A 27,404-nucleotide genomic window follows, 5' to 3' on the forward strand; every position below is an offset into this window, starting at 1 on the left:
CTCCAGGTGTATAGCATGACAGCGTACTCCTGCCCCTCCTCCAGCATCTCATTCTAAACAAACACACACACACACACACACACACAGTCAGACAGTCAGCCACCCAGACCCTCCAGCAGTCAGTGCATTCACTTCTGCACCACACTTCACTGCAGAGTTCTCTTCAGCCATGGTGGAAGACCCCCTTACTGGTCACAGTTACAGCTCATCGGTAACTGCACTGATGATTTGTGGCAAAATGGTCAAAATGATTTGAATGAGTTAAATGCATGAATGAATACACACACACACACACACAAACACAATGCACTCACACAAACACATTACATGCACACGCGCACACACACACACACACACACACACACATACACAATACACTCACACAAACACATTACATGCACGCGCACACACACTCACACACACATACACAATACACTCACACAAACACATTACATGCACACACACACAACTGTGCCGTGCTACAGCGGTCTCCGTGCAGCAGCAAGCTAGACGCTTGAGCAGGCTCCCCTCGCTCTGCATACAGAGTGCCGTTTGATCAGAGCCCGCCGCCTCTTAGGTGGCAATTACCCCTCACTAATGGAGCACACTGGGCCTCTATTCCACCGCACTAACCATGCTAAAGCACCCATTTATCACTGGGCCATTCTGGGAGGCCCTGCCGTGCCTCGCCAGGGTCCTTGGCTCGGGCTGACGGGGCGGACAATGTCCCTTTCCTGAGGCCCTCCTGATGCCATTGAACCCTGCGACAAGCCCTTGGCATGGCAGCTTGTGTCCCCAGTTCTGGTGGCTTATTGTTCCAGGTCAGGAAATTAGGTGTTTATGGACTCAAGGCCCTTCAGAGTGGGCGTAAATGAACAAGCCCCAGTGTAAGGTTGATCACCCTACATCACCCTAAGACTGGAAAGGGGGGGGGGGGAGGGGTCTGCTGCTTTACCATGTTGGAGTGAACGGTGGCCTGCTCGATGTAGCGCGCAATCCCAGTAACGAAGGCATTGCGGTCCTCAAAGTTGGTGTTGAAGTTGGGCTGCAAGTAAAACGAAAACACAGCATTAATACGTCATGCGTCACATCGAATTAAATTTACAGCATCAAACGCCAACTTCATCAGTCAAATAAACAACCAAAAAAGTGTGAGAATGCAGCCCTCTTCAAATGATCTAACACTGAAACAACTACTACTACAACTATAAAATCACAAACTCTGGTGTCTGGTGAACTGCTATGCCCGAGTTTCATTTGAGAGCAAGTGTTACAAGCGGTTACATCAGAACAGCCTTAGTCTTTGTAACTGTAAGGTCAGCTCGAACTTTAATTCTCATGGCACCTTATTTATCTCTGTTTATTTCACAAAAGTTTCCCTTTTTTATTTGCTTTACTTAATTTCTTAGTTTCATGATATTGCATTGCCCTGATTAACTACCTCTGCCAAGGAGGTTATGTGTTCATTAGTGTTTGTTTGATTACACAAAAACTACCCGGTCGATTTTCATGAAACTTGGCATAGGGATGCATCATGGGCCAAGGAAGAACCCATTAATTCTATTGCACTTTCTTTAACATTCCGAGATTCTGTCTGATTTTCTGACAAGGCTCCACTACTGGCTCTGGTGGAGGTCTGCACTCTCCAAGTGCCCTTCTAGATTGTTTTGCAAAGCACCTAGTTAATCATGTTACAAATGTATTCTACAAATAAAACGGATTATTGTCATTATTATTATTATTATGATTATTATAATTATTTACACAACAGGCGCAGTGTGTGGGGTTACTTGGTAAATGATGGAGGAGGGCAGAGGCTCGATGCAAGGCTGCTGGTCAGGGAGCGGCAGCTCCTCCAACAGGTCCACGTTGGACAGGGCATCCTCCAAAGTCACTGTGGACGCCATGGTCCTGAAACACAGAGGAAGAGACAGTCAGGAAAACACACTCACACACACACACACACGCACACGCACACGCATGTATGTGGAGCAAACACATACATACATACAAGGCAGATTTTGGCCATTGTTTCACGGGACAAAAAGTATTACTCAAAGAGGCGTGAATCAGGGAGGAGCGAGCCTTGAGGCGTGAACGTGAGATGTGAGACGTGAGGCTGCAGACAGACTGACAGACAGACAGACACGCAGAGCCACAGGAAGCAATGCTCCAAGCTTTAGCTGCCTGATGTTGACTGACAGCCGCTTCGCCTCACACCAAAAAAAAAAAAAAAAGAAAGAAAAGGAAGTGTTTTTATTTGTTTTGCTCCTCTTGCAACCATGGTAACACAAATGGAAGGCTCATATCCTTGTGATCAAAACATATTTGAGAGTGGGTGACTGAGGGAGGGTGCATGTGTGAGTGTGTGAATGTATGTACAATATGTGTGTGTGTTTTTGAATGTGTGAATGTGAATGTATGTGTGTGTGTGCGTGCGTGTGTGCATGCATGTGTGTGCATATGTCTGTGTATGTATGTGTGTGCATGTGTGTGTGTGTGCATATGTGTGTGTGTGTGTGTGTGCGCGCATGTGTGTGTGAATAGTGTGTGGCACAGTGCTAATGGGCTGATTAGAGAAGGGCCTCTGTTTTGCAAATGCTGATGAAGGACTTCACGAGCAGCCGCAGGCCAATAGCCAGCCACACAGATCAAAACTGGCGCGCGCGCACACACACACACACACACACACACACACACACACACACAAACACACACACAAACACACACACACAAAACACAGTAATCAAAGACTGACACAATAAAAAAACACAGATCACCATGGATACATGGACAACAGGCCGGGACAAAAGGCTGTGGGCATGTGAAGGGGGTCAGTGAGGGACATCCACAGGCCCTATGCTGCAGAGAGAGCAGGGTGTTAGTGGGGCTCAGAGAGATCCTGATCCTGCTCATGCCCACAGCGCTGGCTCTGGTGAAGCAGGTCCGTCAAGCACACAGTGGAATACAGAGAAAGCATTAAATGGCACTGCCAAGGCATGTGAGCAGGATGGCCTGAGACAGTGAGGGGTTTCTGTTGTTTTCACGGCGCAGGTTTTAAACAGGTTGAAATGCTGTTCGATGTGAGTACCGTCTTAAAATGGCTCCTTAGTTAAATAAAAAAAAAAACACACACTGCACCTGATTAAATAAACTATGTAATATATATGTATATATATTCAACATCCAATATCCTGTGTAATGGCAGAGACATTCACTTAACTATAATTTGGGAGAAATCCCAATGCGATTAAAACTGATTCATCTAAGTGAGCCAATGGTCTTAAGGTGGGAAGCACCATAGTTCTGACTTAATCATGTTTTTTGGAACATGACTCCACAACATCAAGAATTATTATTATACCATGATTTTCTGATATATTGTGATTCCAACTGTGTTCTGTGGGCACTTAAAATAAGTGAGTCAATAAAGGACCCATACCTGCCACTTCATGTGATGCAAAATATCACTCAACTGAATCTATTTTGCCTACACTCCTGGTGTGTTTCTTTACAACAACAAAAACAACTCCACAACAAAACAAACAGACTTGCCAGTGTCCGACAGTAAATTCGGCCCCATTTTGTTATCTTAGCACAACAAACCCATATTCGACAGCAAGAACCCTTCTTTAAAAGCGTCCCGGCAGCCCTGCGGAGTGAACACCAAATTTAAAGCCTGTCAACATTGGATTTGGCACTGAGGAGCTCTAAGACGAGGCCAGACTGGCGGCACAGAGCAGCTTTATCTGGCTCAACAGATGCAGCCTGTGCCCTCGCACACAGCTGCGTGGCACATGCCCTCAGCGGCAGGGCACAAGAGGACCGTGGAGCCCAGCGCAGCAGTGTGTGGCGTGGGACAGGGTTTGTTTACGGAGTGCTGGTGCTGACAGGAAGAAACTGATTGTGTGTGCGGGAGTGGGAGCACGAAACGACTTGAGGGACTTCCGCAGAATATAAATAAATATAATTGGCTCACATTTTTTTTACGTTTCCCTAAAGTACAGAATGTTATTCGTATTTGTGTGAAAAGCAACAAGCAATAACCCAAGTTAAACACATAAACAGGCACAAGGTTGGTGTTTTTTTACGCAGAGCACATGCTCATGAGTGCGGGCAAAATTGGGACGGAAGAATCCATCCCATGCTGACCCCTACATGCAACAGGCCCACAGCCGGACGCATGGGCAGGCAATGGTAGCCCTTCCTCACACCATCAGATTAATGTGCCCTCTAGAAGCAAGCAAAGTTGAGGAACTGGCAACTGGCTTGGGTGAAGGGAGACTTGCTGATATGCACTGCGAGTCTGAGCCAGTGTGGTTCTCTTTGGCAGAACTCGCAGAGGATGGCTGGCTGGCTGGCTGGAGGTCAGTGTCTTGTGATCTCCAGACAAACCCACATAGGAAGCAAGTGTTTTAGCCAGCACTTTTGAAAATGAACACGCTTCTCTTTTTTTCCACTAAGAGTCCTAACAATAGACCAACGTTTGTATCAGTAAGCACTTGGAGCAGACTGAGACAGAAGAGTGATTGAAAATAGAGACCGACTGATAAAGAATGATACCAATTTAGATATTTTAGGATTTAAAAATCTGATAAAAAAAGAATATCAGCCGATATATCATTAACAGAGACATATAAAGATAATTTAGCATCGTGACTGAAGAGTTCTGATCAAGATGGGGCATAATGTTGTTTAAATAACTATCGCCTAAACTAAAGCTCTCCTTGATAAATTATATATTAAGTACCGGTACTGAGTGTGATCTATAGCACTGTGAGACAACTAAACTAGCTACTAAGAACTCAAATCACAGGTATATTAACCATTACATAGTCAGGGCACAATTACATATATGTTTATCGTTCATTAACGTTTGTTATTGTAACGTTAACTTCCACTGACAAACCATGGCATTATAGCTAGCTTTGTGGCTAACTGTTTACTGTCAGCAACAGGCTATAGCCAGAGAATGTGTGAGATATGACGAAGGAGAAAGTGCCAACTGCCTTCATGTTTAACAAATAAACCAGCAATCAAGTTAGCCTCCATCACGTAATGATAACGTTATTTTGCAGTTGAATGCTATGGTGACTTATGCCAACGTCACTAGCACTTACATTACTGCAGCAAAACCAGACATGGTTGACACGAACCTCTTGAGGTTTAAAGGAGAACTTTGCACCGCTACCAGCAATATTACCCCATACATAGGCCCAGTAAGAGTTGACAGACACCCATAGTTAGATCAAAACGAGCATCACACCTAATGAGCCAGAGGGTAGGTAGGCTGCACACAAATGGTTATTCTAAATTCCAATTATATAAAGCACGACTTTAGCAGAGATTGCATAGCTCTGATACTGTCCATGTGAGAAGGTGTATGTAAAGATCAACTGGACCTGAACACCACTCTTCCCTGGCCCTATGTTCCTGCTCCTGAGAGAAAGAGGAAGCGTTGCTCAAAACTGACAGAGCTCTCGATCCACTTCCCCTTTAGGAGGTCAGTGCTGAGATAAAAACCGAGACCATCAGAAACTCACAGGAGAACTCGGACAGACACAAACTCAAACCGAAACACAAAAAACTATCGTCTACCAGAGCAGCAAATAAGCATAAGAGTACATAGTCGTGGCTCAACCCAAGGTTAACAGTGTCTCTGCCAGAGAAAATCCCTTGTAGAGCAAGAAGTAGGAATTCATTCCTTTAGGCCTGCAGGTCTGGTCATGTCTGGCCAACTCCACAAGGAGCAACTCCATTACTCATCAATCTGCTATTGCTGTGCTGTATATTTAGGCCTTTGTCGCAATAGGTATTTAAAGAGGACACATACCCAACGTTTAAGGGGACTTGGGGTGGGGGCAAACAAATCAGTTTACAGGACTATCATTATACAATTTGATATTCAATTTAGGTGTCCAGAATCAACATTTCCATTTGAAAGAATTAGCATTTAATGCCCACAGAGCAATTAATTAATTCATTCATTCATTCTACCCATATTTGGCCTAATAAATGATGGCACACGCAAGCTATGATTTCTTTTCTCTTGCTGGTTTGGTTCGGTCACATCATACCATAATAAAAAACATCCGTTTATTCAAGCAAACTAAGCTTATTAGTGCCTTGTGCAATAAATGCATGGTTCATCTGAGGTTTTGCTTGTGTTTACTCATCGCTCCTGCAGACAGCTCATTCATATTTTTTGCGTAAACGATGACAGCACAAGCAAGCTATGATTTAATTGGTCTTGCTGTAGTATTGGTTTGTAAATACCAGTTAATTCAAGCAAACTATGTTTTGTGTCTTGCGTCTCATGCACTACACTGAATTGTAGCCAAACAAAACAGTCAATTCCTATACTAGCTCTCTGCTTTGTGTGCTACTAACACATGCAGTTTAACATGGTAGTAGTGAGAAACGAAATTGATACAATTCAGCTGCAAGTAAAAATAAAGAAAAAGCAGCATTTGACTACACATCAACCGCTATCATACAAAAGTTGTGGACCATTGGGATATGTGAAAATGTAACAAACATGCAACTGCTGGCAATTATACAGAACCTTACTTGGTCTACTGATATTGTTATGTTAACAGTTCAATCTCTCAGCAAAGAACTGAGGCAGAAGGAACAAAAAAGGGGATATGAAGTTGTTGGAGATGATACATTCTGGACTACACTAACCAAAACCCCCATAACAAACAACCATAGCTACTGGATCACAGGTAACCCAAAATGCAACAGACATGTAGTCTACTGCAGTGTGTGTAGAACTAAAATGATGGACTTCAGGAGAGCAAAGGGAGGTGGTTTTAAGCCAAAATCAGTTTTGAATTTGCTATACTGTTCATTAAAGTAATGTTAGTCAGCTCACACGTCTACTCTATTCAACTGACACACTGTTTCCATGGAATAATATTGCTGTAATTGCATAATTACTTAAAACTATAATTGTATTGCATCTGTCTACAGCACACATTTGCACACGCAGTTTGTGTTTAACAAAATCCACAAGAACCAAAAGATAGCCCTCAAGCCTTCATAAAAAGCATGTATTATTTCATATCAGCTGTGCTCAAGACACAAAGGATGAAAATGGTTATGGTACTAAGTTGACGCTTTTGTACAAAGTGACCAACAAAACAGATTTGGGGGAAAAATATGGACAACAACCATATTATGCACAACACTACAAAATTCTTATAGGCTGAACATGAGCATTGTACATCAGACCATAGTAAAATTATCACCTGCACCTTGATAGATGATATTTATTTAAAATCCAACAGGCAGTAGGAAAGTCAAACCCTTCTTTCATAGGGCGAAGTGTCAGCGTCCATGTAATTGCATAGGTTATGGTATGCAATGGCTGAATACATCACACTTTGCATTTTTTTTTTGCAAATATATTACAGGAATATTTTAGGGGAATAACTGTCCCATCAGGATTACATCTCTACTGATCTTCAAGACCAGCTGTGCCTCCCTTTGCAGTCATTTATTTTGATTCAACGTCTCGACTTCTATAGACCAACACCTATTAATAGTTAAAGACTCTTGCAAAAAATATGTATACACTGCAAAACACCTGGATTGGACTTATTACCAGGTTCCATATAAACACATTAAGCACTGGAAAGTGACAGGAGACTGCACTCAAGGGGGCTCCATGGCACCGACATCCTTCCACCCAAAACAACGTCTCGCCTTATGGGTCCACTGTGCGCTTAAACAGCCATGCATGAGAACTGTGGCGCACAAGAGGATCACTCCAACACGAGGCAGCAGAAGGGCTTAGTCTTCTAAATAGAGGATAGTGCTGAGCTAATCCCCCGCTTCTTCCCCACTGAGACAAATTGCCCAGTAGACAGAGAGGCCAGTTTGGTTCCAAGCCAACGTAACCTCATTAATCTAACCTCTGCAATGTCAAGAACATTCGGCACACCGCTGCCTTAACAGGCTAATGCCAGACTACACTGGGGCTACCTTCAGATCATCAGAGCACTTGCCCTTACTAGCCCTTAAAGAGACGAGAAAGAGGCATTCGTGTAACAGGCAAAAGGCATTTCAAGAGCACAAAGTGGGTTTGAAGAACGCGACCAGCGAGGAAGGGAGTCCTTGGAAAGACTTTGAAAGGAAGCAGAGTGGGGAAACACTCCGGTGTGTGTGTGTGTGTGTGTGTGTGACCTTGCATGGCCTAGCGTGTTATGGTGTGTGGTGGTGTGGTGTGGTGTGGTGTGATGTGTGTTCTTTCCTGACAGGATGGCAGGCAGGCAAGAGAGACAACAGTGAGCCTGTGTGCCTCCAGTTCTCCCAACCACCACCACCACCACCACCACCACCACCACACTCCAGACAAACACACCCTGCCCTTCAAAAAACAACAATGTTACACCCTGGCATCTAAGGCAAACAAACCAGATTGTGCCCAGGTGACTGAGGTCACTGGTGAAACGCCATCACTACCATCGGTCTCACTCTTTGTTCAGATGTCCGTAGCCATATGCATTCTCCTAAATGATCAATAACACAGACTAGGGCTGAGTTTAATACGGGGTGAGTTCAGTGCACAGGTCATCTGGGTTACAGATGATTCACTGAAGACAGTCTATGCCTACAGACTGCACACACACACACAGTGGGGGAATATCTCTTAAATTGTACCTGCAGTCAAGCACCACCCCTCTTTCATCATTCAGTGACTCCAAAATTTATCAAATCTGTTGCAGCCTGTGCTTGATGCGATTAGAAAAACATGTCAGGTTTCCCTATCCTGCCTGAAATGACTTCTCATAATCAAATTAAAATGCACTTGCACTTTCACATCCTTCTCCTGCTACACTCACACACACACACACACACCAAAGCATAACTGCCTGGAGTGCCAAGCTGACCGAGTTTGACCCCTTATTCTCTGGCTACTCCAAGGACCTGATTTCAGTACTCTCCACTGGCATTTGCAATCTAGTACATCAAGAGGCAGAACCATACCAAAGGCGATGCAACTCCTGCTCATAAAGGCAGACAGAGTGAAGAATACAGCAACACACTGGTCCTCTCTCTAAATGTGAGCCTCGATGCTCACTGTAAAAGACAAGCAAATTAATTTAATTCCACTGGATCTACAGAGAACTGTTCGGACCTGTATCCACTTATTTCCTCTAAGCATCTAACCAGTAGCCCCATTCTACCTGCTGTGATCGCCATGAAACCATCCATCTGACTTGCCATACTTCACATCAAATAAAATAAAATATAATAAAACAAAACTTTATTTGTACCGTGCATTTCATACCAGGAGGTAACACAATGTGCCTCACAGAAGGAAAATGGGGGGGGGTTACAAACACTTAAAGGGTGTTTACAACTGTGCAGCTGAAGAGATGCGCTGGCTTGGTGTTTTGTGAACAGTCCAAGTCCATCAGATATGATACTGGCTAAAAAGGTTAATGGCTAAAACTCTGTGATACCAGAGTACTTACAATGACTGAGTTTCACCTCATCAGCCTGCTCTGTACTACAGATTCAATAACCTTTTTCAGATGGGCATTGGTTTGTTGACTAACCTAATGAAGGGACAAAATGAACTGATTCCAGCTATTTCAACGGTTGGGTAATACATCAATATTGTCTATTCTTATCATTGTGATCTTTTTAGGCACTCACAAACCAACCCTGTTTGTTTGTCTCTACCAAATAATGGCATACAAACATGTAAGTTCATGTAAAATATATTATCATTAGCAGAGTCAGTTGAATCCTTTTCCCCCCAGAGAAAACACCCAACCACGTATCACACCATCACACTGAATGAGGGGAAATCTCTGAAGGAAACTGAAACTTCAGGGGGAAAAAAGCGAGTTATATTACCTTCTGTCAGAAGGACCCCTACAAATCATGAAGGGTGTGTAGGCATGTCATATAATGTGTCTCCTAATTCAATCGGAGTTTATAGTTGAGCACTAATATAAACAGCCACTTTCTAAAACTGAAAGTGGAAAAGTTCAGCCACAAATAGAGTGGAGAGGAAAGCGGCTTTTTTACACCTCCCAGCCACAACATCTTCCTCCATATATAAGTATCAGATATAAACAAATACATAACAGTGAAACTGAGGATGTGGCAGAGGATATGAGTCACAGAGACTTTTTAAATGCCCACACCACAACACTGGTGAAGCCCTCAACTCAGTAGGAAACAGGACATGGGTGTTTTCTGACTCTGCTAGCCAAGTTCACCAGAATCTGCTAGTTCTCCTTCACCCCCAAAACCAGCCAGATTTACTACTGACAGTAAAAGAAAAACTGCACCTCTGATTACTAAAAAACCCACCCTTCACCCACCACTGGCCCCCAAGAGGGTATGAAAGGCCATCTGATGAGTCAGCCTGACCTTGCCTTTCATGACAGGGTGACCAAAAGACAGACAGGCCTTAATCTGTTTGGGGCGGTGAGGGGATCCAGCTAATTCAGAGCCACAGCAGGGTGTGTCTGCTCTGTGCTGCACAACACATCCCACGCGCACGCACACGCACACACAGAAAATGCTCCAAAACCTTGAGCACAGCTGTCACGGTCCCCAATCCGTTCCATTTTCGCTTCTTCCAAACCACAGCTGTTGAATATGGCTAACATGAGCAACCACAAATACATGCAGTTCCTCTTCCAAGACAGGGCTATAGTTTACTCATTCATTACTTCATACATGTGAATTTAGTGACTAGTCTGTAAAGGTTAAAGACAGAATGGAAAACTCCTGTATAGGCTAGGTGACTCCTTTTGAGTTCCAAAGTCAGACAGCTTGCATCTTATTCAAACTGTGTCACTAGGATGCCTGAGGGGGGAAAAAATGTCAAACTCCAAAGTATTTTAGACTCAGCCTGGAGACCATCCCCTAAAAATAATTGACTGTGGTTCGTGTAAAAAATACGTTTTAGGTCATTAATCTAACTACCGAGGAACGAATGTTTGCCAGTCAGAAATCATTATACTTTCAACCTTTGAATAAGTACTGGTTATGCATTTTTACTTTCAACAACTACGAGAAAAGAATGTTTCATCTGATATATTCCCATGTTTGACAACGATACAATTCTGGCAGCTTTAAACTGACAGGCCACAAGGGCACTGACTAAATAAAATTCCGACGCAAAATAGTGCTGAAAATGCTAGAAATGTTACCCCGCTTGTCCTGGAGTTTGCCCAGAGGTAATGAATAGGCACGGGCGGTGAAGAAGAAGCTTGCTAGCCGTAACCATTTGTGGACATTTTTTTTTTTTTAAACTCATCAACATTTTATTTTTTACTCCATCCAACCACAAAAGATGAATTGATATATATGTCAAGCTGGGTATGCAGAAGGGGTTTGCGTACTCCAGTTGAGGTAAAGGCGGGGCAGTATTCCATATCTATGTTTTTTCTTTAATCCATAGCCAAACCTTTGCAGATTAGTCACACACGAGCTAGCACAGGCCCAAGAGTTATGTGAGATAAGTGAACGTAGTTTCACCAATATTTCCTTGTAACTTGGCCTTTTGCCACTTACCTGTCTTTTTATCCTGCTCAAAACTAACGCTGTTCGTGAGTATTTAGAACTCAAACGCAAAGTTGAACAATTATCTAACAGAAAGTCCGCACGCAAAATGAAACAAACTTTTCGGCAGCGTTGGATACCTATCCCAGCTAGCACAGCTGACTTCGTAAAAGTACCCACCCTTTCTTCTTTTCCAGGGAAAATGGTCCGTTCGGTCGGCTTACAAATCCATTTAACGACGGCTCTTAGCGTTTAGATGTAATGCATTACATCCACCTGAGGTTCTTGTTAAAGTGAAACTTTTCCAAAGTGCTAACGTTAAAACTTTTCTTAGCTGCGGTGGAATCTTGCCTCTCCGATGTTATCGCAGGCAGGCGGGGAAGTCGAACTGGAAGTTCCTGCCTCACTGTAATAGGGAAATGCAACAGGAAACCTCAACTCCGCATTAAAGCACACATCCACTAGGGGCATTGAGGAACTATCTAGCCTGGAGTACAGTTGTTTTTGCCATGAAGTCAGTCATATACAGATTTAAGGATCTCTTAACAGAGAAGCCCAGGGTCCTCGACAGAGGATGGTTCTGCTTAAACTAGCCAATCAACAGCTACAAATCTGCATGATGGAATCTGTCCAAAATATTAAAATTCTTAAAGATCACAGTAACAAAACGTGGAAAAACGCATTAACATCATAAGAAATACCATACTTATAAACAAATAATGCACAAAACTCCACACATTCACAGGTGACAAATAGTTTTATTATACATGACTAGGACTTCCTATCAACAATAGGACAACCAGCTTTAAGCAGTAATAACATATATAAACTAAACATTTACACTTTCCATTTTGTACATTTGTTCTCTCTCTTTCCATAGGGAGGATCACAAACACCCACACAATCCTTGCTTGTTTTTGTGTGCTAAGCTAGTCTGACTAAACATCACCAGGCTCATGTGCCGTGACGCAAGACATCATTTGGCGGAGAAGAACGCAAGGCGCAGCAGCGGCGGTCATACAGCTGGAGAGTAAACTGTAAACAGGACTCATGTGCGGAACATGGGCACTGGTAGGGACAGAGGGGTGGAGGTGGACTGGCACTGTGGCTGGTATGGACAGCTGGCGGTGCCACTCAGCACTGTTCAAACCCTGCCATGAGTGACAGCGCCAAGGCTTCCACTGGAGAAGGAGAAGAAGAAAAGCGCAGGAAATTAAACTCCACAACTATTCATTCACATAAATAGACTGGGCCAAACAATAACCCAAAACAAATAAATGAGAAATAGATGCAGTGATAGCTGAAGCAATGGCGTCATTGTACACAATAGAGTTGCTTTTAGGCCCGGAGACTTAATGCCAAGCCAGTCAGAACTGTTTAGTCTTTCACATAAAATGTATTTTAGCCCTAGCCAAGAAACCACCAGTGGCAGATCTGAATACACTTATGCCCACATTGAGAAGCACAAGTGTGTGTGTGTGTGTACAGATGTATTTGCAGTGCTTCAGAATTTAAATTTACTGCCTCATACTGAACAATCACACAAGACCTTGTGAGGAGAAACTGCTGGGTGGACTTACAGTGGGGGAAGGAGCCTCTACAGACAGCCTTGTTCAATATGGTCACCAAGAACATATGACAGCTTTTGAAGTCAGACTCCATTTTGGCAATGGACTCGATCCTGAAACAATACCACTTCTGTCAAAGACAACTCAGCGATAATGATTTAAAGTAATCAACAAGTATTATATATGCCATGTTGCAAACTCAGAGAAAAAAAGAAGAAAATAATATACTATATATAGGATTAATGCTGCAGCGAATTACTGAAACAATCACAGTGCACATACACATCACATCAACACCTTGACATATTGACCCTCATCCCCCCGTTCGATCCTTCATGAAGACCAAACTTACTTCCAGGCTCCAAATCCAGCCTGCCATCGATCAGAGAAGATGAGCACCAGATTCAACACTTTCATGATGGCCTCCTTCACAAAGCCAATCTGGAGAACAAACACCCACATGTTTAAACAAACTGACATGCACATTAGCTCTTTCCAAAACACACATAGCTGCAGAGCCTTTGCCAAATTTTCAATAAAGTCTGTAAAACCCCTGTGGTAAGGTAGGATGCCATCACATTTCTAAAATATAATTCATATCTACTAAATTACAAAAAAAAACGAAATATTTCATTCTGATCTACAGTTACAAGTCACTAATTGCTACAAACAGTTACGATCTAATAATGTATACATCCATAGTAATAACTGAACGGTCATTTCTTTTCACAGATATTAAGGGCTGGCCCAGACACCTGACTGTTTCTGAGGCATGTGGTAGAACCTCACCTTCTCCCTGAGGAGGCAGCGGTCATGAATGGTGGACAGGTATCTGTAGTGGATCTTGATGAGCTGGTCCAAGTCCTTGGCTTCCTGCACCTGGTGCTGAAACTCAAGTCCAGTACTGTGCAGAATCTGTCCACACAGACAGAGAGAAAATATACTGTGCTCAGGAGTATTACAGATAATAAAAAATAAAAAAAATAAAACGTGCCCATTGGTGGGGGTTTAATTTAAGTACTAAGCAGGGCTATACACCCTGACACATGCATATCTTTCAATACAGGGGGGAAACATATACACACAACCATGCAATGTTTTACATTGAACACTGGCCTTACCCTAGTCATGATGAAGTTGTGCAAGGTGTTGACAAAATGCATGAGTTTGACCCTCAGCAGAAACATGCGGTGGATCTGCTGGTTGACCGGCTCTTTGGCGTCCTTGGTGGGCTCCTCTTCCGGAGATCCTTCCTCATGTTTCTTAGCAGCTACGGTCAGATCTGAGAACGCGTTACGGATGAGCATGACAAGCACAGAATCAACCACCAATATGCATGCAATCACAAATTGTAAAGTGGGACTCGTGTGTTAGCCTAAGATCATCATAAAGATTTACATTTAGTCATTTAGCAGACGCTTTTGTCCAAAGCGACATACAAGGGAGAGAACAGTCAAGCTACAAGCAATAGAGATCTAGTGTAACAATAAATACTATTTTACATAACAAATAGAAAAAAAGTGCAGGAATGTAACTGCTGTAAGTGCAAGTTAAGTACTAAACTAAAGATAACAAACAATGGAAGCTATTCTCCATGCATGCCTATAAAAAAAGGCCACACTTAGAGATATCAATAGAGAATCAATAGAGAATTCAGGAAGGTACATACCACTGAACCTTAGTGTGTCCAAGCAGTACTTTGCCCATTTAATCTGCAGTAGGAGCAGGAAGACTTGATTGTAAATCTTCTGGCACTCTGAGCTGATTACGATATCTACCGGCCAGGGAACCTGTGGGGAAAACCAGGTCAGGTTATTTGTAAAAGACAATCCTATTAACTATTACATATTTCTCATTTCCCACATCGGATAGGGGACCTACCTTATAACTAAGTGTGAGGCCGTCAAGGTTATTGATTGGCTGCTTTTTTCTGGCAGGGTCGATAGTTTCCAAAAATATTGATAACCTGCCGGGCATTCAACACAATATGACTCATACAAGAATATAAATGTAATATAATATAAATTATAACTGGTTACTGAACTACTTCTAAGGCATTAATCACAGCAGGAAGCAAACATCCCTGTCCTGTAACCACCTTTCAAATGTATGTTGGAATGTACTCACTCTGAACTCACTAATAATTAAAAATTATCTATTAAGAAAAGTTTACAGTTTATCTGTGATTAAAGTCTAACTGTACAACCAGCTTTGAGCCTAACTCCACCTACTACATAATTTAGAATTGAGCTAAACGCTAAACAGTGGGAGACGGCTGAAAGAGGGGGGGAGTGGGGATGAATCATGAGTCTCAATCAGCCAATAAAGAGACAGGGGCTGGGGGGGTGGGGGGGTGGGGTGCCCATTTCATGATGTAAAGAAGTCCAAAACGGTCGTCTCTACATCAACATCGGCCTTGGATGATTTTAAAACATTAGATAGTGTGATAAAAATGCTGTTTTTAATTAAAAAAAATGGTAATTTTGTCGATATTAACACCAGCATTGATGCGTTTCTTCACAGTTCAGCCATATAATTTCATCTACAGCTCAAAAAACACATTTAAGTGTACAGTACCCCTTTAATTATTTACAGGATAAGCTTTAACTGACTTTGACTTTAAATGGAGCTGGTGAGGAGGTGCAGTACCTGCTGCTGTCCTCTGGGTGGCGCTGTCCTACTGCCTCGTGAAGCTGGATGTTGAGGAAAGAGAGCTGCTGCCAACTCTCCTTCTCCAGCACCTTATCAAAGATGGCAGTGTAGAAGTCATACATGGTGTCACCCGCCTCCAACAGGAAGTAGTTCCGCATGGCCTGGAGGTATTCCAGCAACCTAGAAGTCCCAGAGGCAAGACAGACAAGATTCTGAGCTTTAAAAAAAGAAACCAATGGGTCATCTCTAAAGGAGCGACAGCATTCACCAGGACATGCACTCCAAAGTCATTTACAAAACTGGTTAAAGCAGACACGCTCACGGGTGTTTAATACCTGTTAACCTTTTCCAGGAGAAATTATGTTGAGATACTTATTGTTGCATATCATACAAAAATGAATAGTAAGGAATAGGCCATTATAGTGTTATACATGGACTGTAAGTTTTAGAAAAAATATATTCCAGTCATTTTCAAAACTGGTCAACACCAGTCGGACCAGAGGACCTCACCTGTAATCCTTCTTCAGGGTTCTCATGAGGTTCCCACAGCACTCGACGTACCTCCTCTCAATATGAGGGTACAGACAGGAGCGCAGCGTCAGCTCGAACGTTCGACACGTCACAGACTCAGACGAGCGATCCACCATGACGTCACCTCCAGAGAACTTCTCATGGAAGTCACTCTGCTCCAAGTATAACCTGATGGAGGAGGGGAACATTTCAAAACAGACTTGATGTCACTCAATGTCACCAATGAGGCAGAGCTGAATTGCATTCTACTGAGTAAACCAGCAAAGTAGATAGTATACCTCTGTGAGGTAATATATGGTACATAGACAGATTTAGTTTTACAAGTAATTACGTAATGAGTAGACATGACATTGTGTCCTATAATGTGAATATTATTACAACACTGATAGAATCCATTGGGTACCCAGACAGTATCTCCCATGCCGTCTGTGCATTAATGATAACTATGCAAATAACCTTGCAAAGTTGATGGCCATCAGGGGGTCATGGATGTCCTCCAGCTCCAGGTGCCGCGCCACGATGGACTGCATCTTGATGAGGCTCCTCTTGGTGGCCTGTTGCTCGGTGACCATATCCGTGGGCGATTCCTCTCCTCTGCGAAGCCGTGACTGCACCGATTCCAGGAAAAGTGTGTACAGACTCTTCCTCTCTGCATCTGTGTGAGGAAGCAGTTTTTCAAACAACAACAACAACATCTTGTCAGGACTCGTCCTGAACACAGCATCAATGCAAGAAATGTTCAGTGTTTTTTCTATCCAGGATAGGATAAATGTTAGCAAATGCTATTAAAGATGCATCAAATATGCATCTATATGATATGCAAATAGAGTACATTCATCATCATGTTCACAGAACTAAATCATATATTTATTTATTTGTGTCTACCAATAGCACCTCGAAGTGTTGCAATTATAAGAGGCTCTATGTCTGTGAATACTGCTATGCTAGTCTATTTGCCGTTTTTTGGCGTTTCATGCAAACCATCTTGTGTGCAAAAATAAGCTGAGCTCTAACCACCCTCTGAGAACTACAAGAGCCCCAACAAGCTGTTTATCCTCCTGGAAAGAGACGACACAATGCACCAGAGACGTGAGTGTTCCTCCACACAGCAGCACTCCACAATGGTGTGTCAATCGGCCGTTAGTCACCACCCACTCGTCTCATGTATTTGTCCCCATCCCAGAGTGGCGGTCAGACACCCTACCTCTGGACGACCCCTCGTGCTGCTCGGCATCCTTGCAGTCCAGGTTCTTGAGCAGCTGCATGGACTTGCCGGCCATGATGATCTGCTTGAGCACCGGCTTCAGGAAGGACACCATGGTGGGCTGGCGGCTGTTGCCAACACTGGCCTGGTCTCCTCCGGAGCTCCCGCTGGCCGCGTCACTCAGCCGTTCCTCGCCACCGCCATCCACCGCCTCCGACACGCTGTACAGGGTGTAGGTGGCGTACCAGAAGTCCCTGTGGTCCACTGGCACGTCTTTGTTCCTGATGTGGGGGGGGTGGAGACAACTCACTTAGTGGCAGATGGCGTGTACTTTTATTGTTTTCAAATATTTATATTGACATGTTCAATACGCAAACAAGACAAGAGTTAAAAACAAGTAAAGCTTCAAGACACAGTGAAGAGACGAATATAATGACACCTCTTTCTCCAGCAGATCAAGCAATTTCTAGTAAAAAATAGTTGCAAAACAAAGTTGCTCTGGGCTTTTCCACATAACAGCTATGGCATGTCTAGCTTGCAAGAGGCAGGTCCAATTTAAGATATACTTTTGAGTACATCTCAACCAGAAAAAAAAAAACAAATCTGGACAATCTGTCTCTTTAAATGAATATGCCTGCACTCAACATGACAACTGAAAAAGGTCTGCATCTTGCAATGTTTCCAGTCAAAACTGTATGACTGTTTTAATCTTGATAGAAGACATGACATGAAACGAAACAAAGTAAAAAAAAAAAACTTTGGAACGAAATGGAATGGAAACAACTCTCTCAGTCCGAGGAGCAGTTTGTTTTTGCCTTTCATGTTGCATGCTGCAGACACACACACACACACACACACACACACACACATGTTGCATGCTGCAGAGTGTGAAGATGGAGAGATAGGGGTGCTGCTCTGTCTTATCTTCTTTGTCATTTCAGAAAGACATGTTGTCTTGTTACATAAATGTACTTGAACTCTGAGAAATGACTAAAAGAACAACGTCTGAACCTTCGCAGTGTTTCGTGTGAAAATGTGCCTGGGTTAGTCTAACAGTGTGTGTGTGTGTGTGTGTGTGTGTGTGTGTGTGTGTGTAAATGTGCCTGGGTTAGTCTAACAGTGTGTAAATCATTTTACAGCACATGAGAGCTGCAGAGTGCAACTATGATATTGGTTATCTTTTAATCTCATGAGGTCATTTCCTGTGTCTGTTAAGTCATACCTCTGAATGATAAACTCTTTAGCGGGGTCAAAGAGGTGGCCGTGCACAATCCACTCGTCCACTATCTCCAGATAGGGCCTCACGGTCTCCACCCACAGAGAGAAGAGCAGAGCCACCTGAACACAGAGACACACACACAAACACACACACACACACTTTGGTCACTCTCTCAAGCCCATTAGCCAACTATGAGTCAGACAGAGGCGCACAAACAAGCCAACATACACTCAAAACAGTTTGGAAATACAAACACTGTGTGTTCTGTGGTGCTCAAGCACACACACCCAGACACACACATAGACACAGACACAGACTCACAATAATACACACACCAACAGCCTATTCAGGTGCTTTGCCTGCAATGCCATACCAAATACACAAAACACACACAATCACAATTATACAAACCTACACCCAGTAATATACTGTCACGTGCTGGGGGTGGGTTAGCAAAACCGCTGGGCGGAAGACTGTGGTGTGGCCTCCCGGTATGCATCAGATGCTATGCTAGCAGTCAGGTTGTGCATCCCTTATGTGTCCAGTAAGAGTGTATGTGATATGTCTGATGTTATTTGATATATTAACTTGTTATTTCTTCTGTCTATGTGTGTGTGTGTGTGTGTGTGTGTGTGTGTGTGTGTGTGTGTGTTAATAAATGGCATTCCCTGGGGCTGTGTGTTGTACGGAGCACAGGAATCACCTAGACACTGAGATCTCTTCCTACATGGCCCTCTTCCACACTAGCTCTCTACAAATATTGCCAATACTGTTGTACTCGATATACTCAAACACTCATTAACACACACACACACTCAGTAACAGACACTCACCGCCTGTTCCGATGCTTCACCCGCACTGTCATACTCAAGGATGGCCTTGTAGAGGGTGTTGAGTAGGTGTGATGCCCGCACCACGTTGGGCGTCCCAGGGGGCACCTCTGCCACACCTGTGCAGAAGACCCTGTGCAGCACCTTCACCTGGGCCAGGTGAGGCGTGAGGCGCTCCAGCACGGCAGACAACGTCACTGTCTCATCTGGAAGAAAGGACCAAGTTTTTTTACTAAATATGAATTATAATTATATATATATATATATATATATATATATATATATATACACACACACACACACACACGTATATACATTCTATTATGTATTATATTAGATCTACATAATATTACATTATATGTTTTTTACATATTTATTGCATATTCATAATATATTACATGTGTTTGTGTACTTTCGTCTAAAGTGTAGGTAAGTCATGTGTAAGATAAATTTGAATTATCAAATGTATCAAATCATATCAAATCAAATGTATCAAATGAAGTATAATCAAATGAAAAAATCAGTCAGAAACAGCAAGTAAAATTCACGTGGGAAATGTAAAGCCAGAGGAGAGAGCAAGTTAAAACTGGGACAGAGGGCTGTGAGAAAGGGCAGCGAAAATAGAAATCATAAATGGTCAAGGTTGTGGCGCAGATAAGGGAAAGCTTCCAGACGATAGATGTGTCAGCAGATTAAAAACAGAAGTTCTGTAAGTGGAAAATACCACAAGAATCATGTGTTATTAGTATGTACAGAGTGGACGAGACAGTATGTCACAGTCTTAAGATCGATAGATGGGCGGCCCAGGGGCCCAGAGTGACATCACAGGAATAGGCCTTAAAAGTTTGAGCATCGCCTGTATCAGATCAGAATGCATTCTCCAGCTTGCTTGACTGTACTTGATTGTCTGTTGGGCGAGTATTGTATTGTACTGTATTGTGTCAGTATCTACCAGTAAAACTTATCTTGTTACAACAAATTGCTTCGTATGGTGTTTCCTCTCCAAAACAACACGCAAGAGTGAAAAATAACTCTAACACATGTGGTCATCAATAAATATGCTCCTAGGAAGTGGACCCCAGTGACCCTACTTGTGCTAGTAGCCCTCTCTACCAGCTGAGCTCTAGCAACAGCACTAAACAATAAGAAGAAGAAGAATCATAACTATAATAATTATAATAAGAATCTTGGGGGCAAGAAAACAATGACAGCCAACTCAACCTTGTGTTATTACAAAATACAAACAGATTTAGGAGGATAAGCAAATAATAAATAAGCAAATAACCAGCGTGGTGAGCTTCTGCGCAAACAGGGCTACATCACGCTCCAAATTTTTCCATTTGTGGGTAATAGTTTTCAGCGAGTAACTCCTCTCCAGAAACGCATCACCACACAGAACATAATCCCTCCATAATATGTTGAGTGAACTGGAGGGTGACTGTGAGTGGATGCCCACTAATTGCTTTGTGCAGCTGTGTCGTGCTGGGAAAGCCAAGCAACAGGAGGGCACCTTTGCCAATGAGCTCCTTCTCAATGACGGTGAGCTCCTCTTTGAAGCCGGTGAAGTACTTGTAGAGCGCCCACACAAATGCCTGGTATGTCCTGAAGGGGGGCTCCGAGCCCTTTTTGGAGGATGAGGAGGAGGAGGAGGAGGAGGAGGAAGAGGAGCCCCCCGGGGGGGCGGTCTCGGAGCTGTAGCCCGTCACTTCGTCGATGAACCGCTGTAGCCGGGAGACGGCCTGCCCGTACGCGGCGATGTGCTCCAGCACGGAGCGGAGGCAGTTCTAGAACACGAAGATTTACAGAATCAGAAGCCACGCAGCATAAGGGGACCAGGCAGGAACCAGCCATGCTGTTGACTGATGCACACTTTCCAGACCTGGGGTGACAGGGCCTTTTCAGTTTCTGCACCCTCCCTTTGGAACGCCCTCCCCACCCATATCCGTCAGGCTCCCACCCTACCATCATTCGAACAAACAATCAAAACCCACCTCTTCAAACTTGCCTTCACCTGATAACCCCTGTTCCCTTTCTCTCCCTACCGACATTCCATGACTTGTTCCGCACAGCTTCTCTCGTTTTCTTTTTTTCACTAAAATGTTTGTTTTGCTTGCTACTTTTTGTGTTTTTGTTTTGTTTGTTCTGCCCTATGTAAAGCGTCTTTGGTCTAAGTAATTATTATTATTACTGTCATGTTTGTTATTTAGCAACTAATCACACCCTGCTTCCTTCTGCTGTTGATACTTTTTAAATTAAATTCCAGTATTTTTATCTATAATCTATAATTCATCAGCACTTTACATGGTCTCAAAAGCCTGACTTTTTCTTGCAGAGGTATAAACATGCAAACTTATCTGATGTTTAATAAAAAATATGAACCACATTAAAACTACTATCAGGCTGTGTGCCATGTTATAAAGGATATGCATTTACTGTAAACAGATCTAAACTTACACTGGTCAGATGTGTGACCACCACGTCATTCCTAACCACCACTTTGCCATCTTGGTGCTGAAATATGAAGAGCTTCTTCACCCCAGAAAGTAGCCTGTGGGAAAAGAGAGAGGGTTCAGTGGCAGCCTTATCAGGTAATATCTGAACGATATTTGAAACCCCTCTACAAGAAAGAGTGGTTGTTGTTTTTTTTGGGGAAAATTCTTTAAAGACAACTTGTTATGCTGCAATGTAATACCCCCCCCCTCAAAAATAAGAGTAACTATTCATTCATTCATTGACTCATTCAATTATTCATTGAAAAGAAACACAAGGACCATAGTCATGGGTTGTCTACCCGTAACATCTGATTATGAAGAAAAAAGACCTTTAAAACATCTAATCATGCCACCTATTCATCAGTGATAATTTTTCCCAATCTTACCAGAGAGTCTCTCGTATCACTTGGGTCTCCGTGACAAAGGCCTTCTCTTCAGGCAGGTACAATGGATCAGTGTTGTACAAGTGCTGATCCCTACATAGGAAAAAAGAAAAATGAGTTCCTGAACCGGAATCTGGTTTTGGATCAGCGATCACACATTTGTGCTTGCATGCACTGCATTTGGCGTATCTCCACAGCAGAGATGCTTAGATTTCAAAGACAGGAGATCAGGTAAGAGGAACCATTGGTTCTGAAATCATGCCAATCGGTTGGATGCTGTGATGCTGATGGCAGGCACTGACTGAAAGCGGAGCTCACCAGACATTGAGCAGGTTGGAGTGCAGGTGCAGACTGTGAGGGAAGCGGGAAGCGTGCGGCAACCAGTAGGGAAGCACCACGTGCTGCTCCAGCCACGCCCTGGCATCAGGATCCCCCACTGTGAACACCCAACACAGAGATCAATGAATGACCACAGAGATCAGTGAATGACCACAGAGATCAGTGAATGACCACAGAGATCCGTGAATGACCACAGAGATCAGTGAATGAGCACAGAGATTAGTGAATGAGCACAGAGATCACAGAGATCAGTGAATGACCACAGAGATCACAGAGATCAGTGAATGACCACAGAGATCCGTGAATGACAGAGATCGTGATAGTGAAAGAACAGAGAAATCTCTGATATACCGATAAGTTTATTAATTTATCCATGAATCACTTTATGCATTATAGTCTGTATATGATTACATTAGTTCATTTATATACTTATTACTTTAGCAGACAGACACCTTTATTCAATGAAATGTACAGTACAGAGTGACATTTTATCAGCATACAGTACCAGTCAAAAGTTTGGACACACCTTCTCATTTTTTGAGAATTTTTTTCTTTACTTTTATTATTTTCTACATGGTAGATAACACTTTTTGTGTTTAGTACATCATTCCATATGCCTTCTTTCGTAGTTTAAATGTCTTCAGTATTAATCTACAATGTAGAAAATAATAAAAGTAAAGAAAAAACTTCTCCAAAAAATTAAAGGTGTGTCCAAACTTTTGACTGGTACTGTATGTGTCCCCCACCACCATTTATTATTAATAATAACTTGCGCTAACAAATTACCTACAGAAGCACTGAAATAACCATGACACACTGTATGTATGCCATGGTCCGGCTGTCATTAAACAAGACTTAAAAGATAATACACATGAAAGACAGCACTGTTCAAAGCAAAGATATGAGCCCAATCCACACGCACTTACCACTCACTCACACTCAAGTTCAAGTTCAAAGAAATCAGCTTCGGTCTGGTTCTGTTATTACTGAGAAGAAACCCTTCAAGAAACCCTTCAAGGACCCTTCTATTGTTCAGGTGACTCAGTGAATGCTGAGATCTTACCTGTCCACGAGACAGAGACGTTTTTATCGGCCTGATCCTGGTCTTCCTGTGGGGTTCTGTCCACCTGGATCCCAGAATCCTCTCTGCTGAGGGGCTGCTGGCTGTCGTCTTCGCTGCTCTCCTCTTCAGACCACTCCTGAGAAACAGAGCAGGGAGCAGGGCTACAGCTTCTATCATCAACCCTCTCGGGGTCTTCATCTTTCTCAGGGATTATATAGAAAGGTCAAATATGCTGAAAAAGGGCAAGAGCTTGTAGACTGTAGATGTGAGAACTTGTAGAATACAATCTAGACTTTTTCATTTGCTGTGAGCTGAATTTGAAAATTTGAAACACATAAGAGCTTGTAGAACAAATGTGAACTATGCTGACATCTTCACTCATAGGAGCACATTTGTGAAGTTGCAGGGACCGATTCAAGAGCTTATAAATCACTGAGTTGTGGTTGTACTGGAAAATGGACTCAAGTAATAAATCAATAAATATGAGTGAATGTTGGATTTAATGTTCGAAGCCGTCCTTGTATTTATGTAAATATCAATCCACATATCTGTGAATATTGCTTCTGTGACATTCAGAACACGGGTGTGTGAATATTTTCTATGAGGGAAAATGTTCAACACGAGTTAAGATTTTTTTTCCTACAAGTTCCCACATCATATTCTACAAATGCTCACATCAGGTCTACAAGCTCTCGCAGTTTGCAACATATTCACCTTCATAATTACATAGTCTGGAAATGTTCAACAAGTCAGTATAACATGGGAAACCTTTTACTAGCACGAGTACTAGGCCTCATTAACTGACTAAACAAAAGAAAAAGAAAATGGACTCTACACTGTGACTGACGTTTCGTCACAGTCCTTCTTCAGCGCAACTGAGAAGAGTTACTGCAACTAGATTACTGGCTGGACAGCAAGCTTTGGGGACATGCATCTCAGATTGTACATGTCAACGTCAAAGGTACTTTTGCACCGCATAGAAATGCCCATCTCCACCCTCAAGTGGTTTTGTGTTTGGCTTTGCAAGTGGAGTACTCACCGGAGTGTCCGGAAAGGGCCCAGCGTCGAGATCTTCCCCTTCTAATAAATACTTAGCCCAGTCAAAAGTCTCTTCTTCAACTGCATAACATTGAAGCAAAGGCCAAATGTAGGTTGTGGTTAAAGGCGGGTAGGTAGGTGAAGTTATCTATGAACGTCACAGTATGAACTTCTGAGAAAATCTGCCACACCTGCTTCTTTTATTCTGGGCCTTTCACTGAAGATGGTGTTTGATGGCGAATCTGACAAGAGTAGCAGCAGGGCCAGTATACTGTGATGCACATCCGTCTACCACACAGAAGCACAGAGAAGCCAAGTCAGTCTTATGTTTTCTCTGGATAAACAAAAATAAGCTCCGTCACTGTGGTTGGGCCTGACTACTAAATATATGTATCAAACAGCAAAAACTGTACCTTAACACCTTCAGTGTTGGGTAGGGGCGAGTTAAGAAACTCATCAGTTAGTCTCATCCAGCTCTCTGCTTTGCTCAAGTCCGAGTGAATCATCAGTTTTTCATAGATCCTGCAGGATCAGATCTGGTCAGAATCACAAAATATACCCTGCAACTTCAGACAAAAAGCCAAACAGACTATGGGGACTTACCCATTTACTTTACGTTGCACTTTGTGACTGTTGACGTCAAGGAAGCGGTGGAACCTTTGAAGGGATGACATAAAACAAAATAATCTTATTTTCAAGATAATTCAACGCCTCAAACTTCTTCCCAAACTCAAACGTAAGATGTATTGGTCGACTTCAAGTTCAGCAAAAGTAAACATATTTTCTACAATAAAATATAGCACGCTGGATGATTAGTTATTTATATTTTGCGAATGTTGTACATGAATCATAACAAATACTGTTGCACATTCTACGTGAACAAAGCTTTGATTCAATGCATCAACCTGACTTACCGAAAATTTGACGAAGTGAATTTTAGAGCTAACTGAAAGTTCTGATCCTCTTCGTTTAGTACGCCAGTATAATGCTTTACGAGATTTTTTGTCTCTTGGTCCACCTCTTTCTCAAATTTGGTCCAGTGCGCCATTTTAGCTTCTCAGTATAATTTACAAAACAGATTAACGTTTAAAGAAGGTAATCTGACGTTACTGTTGATAGCTGCATTAATAGAAATATAGCTAGCTAGCTAACGTTATAGCTACTTTCCATTGGGCTAGGAAGCCATGTCTCTAATGCTTGTGTTCCACTATATCGGTTGCAATAATGCTCAGTTAGGAATTATACAGAGAGCCGCGTTGTTTTTCTGTCCGTTTGTTACAACATGCCAACAATACAGTGTACTAGTACTACTTGTGAAAAAGTGGTGCTCACTAATGAGCCGCTAGTGAAAGCTAGCTGCCTGTCAGCAAGGTGGGCATGTTGATAGCCAGTCTTAGCCCCACAAGGAGCTGGCTACATGGCAAATAAATGTTTAACAGCCAGCATAACTGCATAAAATGCAACACAACATAACTGTCCATCTATTTACAACAACAATATATTTCCAAGTTCTTCTCTTCTTTAGACCTCAACATCTCCAGTCAACATTGCGTCCATCCATTTGTTTTCTTCCCTCGGCAACTGAACCTGCCGCTGCGCCCTAGCAGGAAACTGCCTGGCCAACCAGAAATTTGCTCAGGGTTTCAAAACGCTTACACCCCAATGAAGATACAGCACATACGCGACAGCAAGCCATCAGAGGCCTTTTCCTTGAATGTGTCCATGTTTAGCTGTTCAAACTAAATGCATTTAAGTCTGGTGAAATGGATATGAAAGTCTATATACAAGCCTACATCATGTCTCATACCTGAATTAGTAAAAAGGAAGCGTTTAATTGCTTTGTTAAGTCCAGTGAACCTGTTTTTGTTCTGCTGGTTGATACCCATTTATTGTGTGTGTGTGTGTGTGTGTGTGTGTGTGTGTGTGTGTGTGTATGCCTGTGCCTGCGTGGGTGTTTCACATGAGTGTATCTTTGTACTAACTGAGCGAGACTGAGAGGCACACTTCTCTATTATTTCTGTTTCAGTGCATTTTTTTTTCACATTTATGCTGATAATTGTATTTATTCATGATCGGAAATGTTGCACAGCAAGCACAAAACATGTTGCACACTCAACAATCTACAGCTTGGAACAATACAAGACAATGTTTTCTAAAAAAAGAAAAAAAAATCCCGATGTTCTCTTAAACATTCTCGTACAATTTCACATCCCCTTAGATTTAGGGCTGGTCTGCGGTTTGATTTGCTGTGTTGTAAGTAAGCTGGGCAGAGTATGATGCACACCACTGTGATCGCTCTTAAAATGCACCACTCCTGCAAAAATGTTTTGCTGTGAGGGTCTAATGCAGTCCTCTGGTCAACTAACAATGCACTGCTGTAAATAGTTACCCTTGCTTAATGAAAACAGAGGTGCACAACAGTGCTGTCAGTATTATATTTATGATGAAAAAGAACTGTGTGTCAGATATGTCATAGATATCTCTCTTTGACAGGTTTTTCAGAAACCTTTGACTGGCATGTGGCCTTCACTTAGAATCTCATCTGTGTTC

The 27,404-nt window shown here is 42.6% G+C and overlaps 2 protein-coding genes across 2 annotated transcripts in view; both read right to left on the reverse strand.

Annotated features, from left to right (window-relative positions):
• The window catches only part of cyfip1 (cytoplasmic FMR1 interacting protein 1), a 50,074-nt gene extending 38,055 nt beyond the window's left edge, over positions 1-12,019 (reverse strand). Inside the window, exons 1-4 of the mRNA XM_012821800.3 lie at positions 11,716-12,019; positions 1,791-1,911; positions 956-1,045; positions 1-53 (exon numbers count right to left, since the gene is read on the reverse strand). The exon at positions 1-53 is cut by the window's left edge and continues 25 nt beyond it. Of these exons, the coding sequence (XP_012677254.1) occupies positions 1-53; positions 956-1,045; positions 1,791-1,907 (260 nt within the window). The 5' untranslated portion in view covers positions 1,908-1,911; positions 11,716-12,019. The remainder of the gene's footprint in view (positions 54-955; positions 1,046-1,790; positions 1,912-11,715) is intronic.
• Positions 12,020-12,273: 254 nt separating this feature from the next.
• tubgcp5 (tubulin, gamma complex associated protein 5) lies at positions 12,274-26,586 on the reverse strand. The gene is made up of 23 exons (XM_031574533.2): positions 25,769-26,586; positions 25,458-25,511; positions 25,268-25,376; positions 25,046-25,142; positions 24,856-24,935; positions 23,817-23,952; positions 22,733-22,850; positions 22,418-22,507; positions 21,994-22,087; positions 21,050-21,323; positions 19,543-19,745; positions 18,713-18,828; positions 17,491-17,771; positions 16,743-16,941; positions 16,266-16,454; positions 15,753-15,935; positions 14,985-15,069; positions 14,773-14,893; positions 14,225-14,385; positions 13,893-14,018; positions 13,456-13,544; positions 13,116-13,216; positions 12,274-12,716 (listed from the first exon to the last, which is right to left on the reverse strand). The coding sequence occupies exons 1-23, from the start codon at positions 25,900-25,902 to the stop codon at positions 12,670-12,672; spliced, it is 3,087 nt and encodes a 1,028-aa protein (XP_031430393.1). The 5' UTR covers positions 25,903-26,586; the 3' UTR covers positions 12,274-12,669.
• Between the last annotated feature and the right edge of the window lie 818 nt (positions 26,587-27,404).

Source organism: Clupea harengus, chromosome 10 (genome assembly GCF_900700415.2).
Source record: "Clupea harengus chromosome 10, Ch_v2.0.2, whole genome shotgun sequence".
NCBI classification, from domain to species: domain Eukaryota; kingdom Metazoa; phylum Chordata; class Actinopteri; order Clupeiformes; family Clupeidae; genus Clupea; species Clupea harengus.

Coding starts and splice junctions, on each gene's coding strand:
- tubgcp5 (XM_031574533.2), bottom strand. CDS start 25,902: ATGGCGCACTGGACCAAATTTGAGAAAGAGGTGGACCAAGAGACAAAA. Junction 23,953..24,855: donor GGCCCTTTCCGGACACTCCG/GTGAGTACTCCA, acceptor TCTGTTTCTCAG/GAGTGGTCTGAAGAGGAGAG. Junction 12,717..13,115: donor TAGAGGCTCCTTCCCCCACT/GTAAGTCCACCC, acceptor CTCCTTCTCCAG/TGGAAGCCTTGGCGCTGTCA.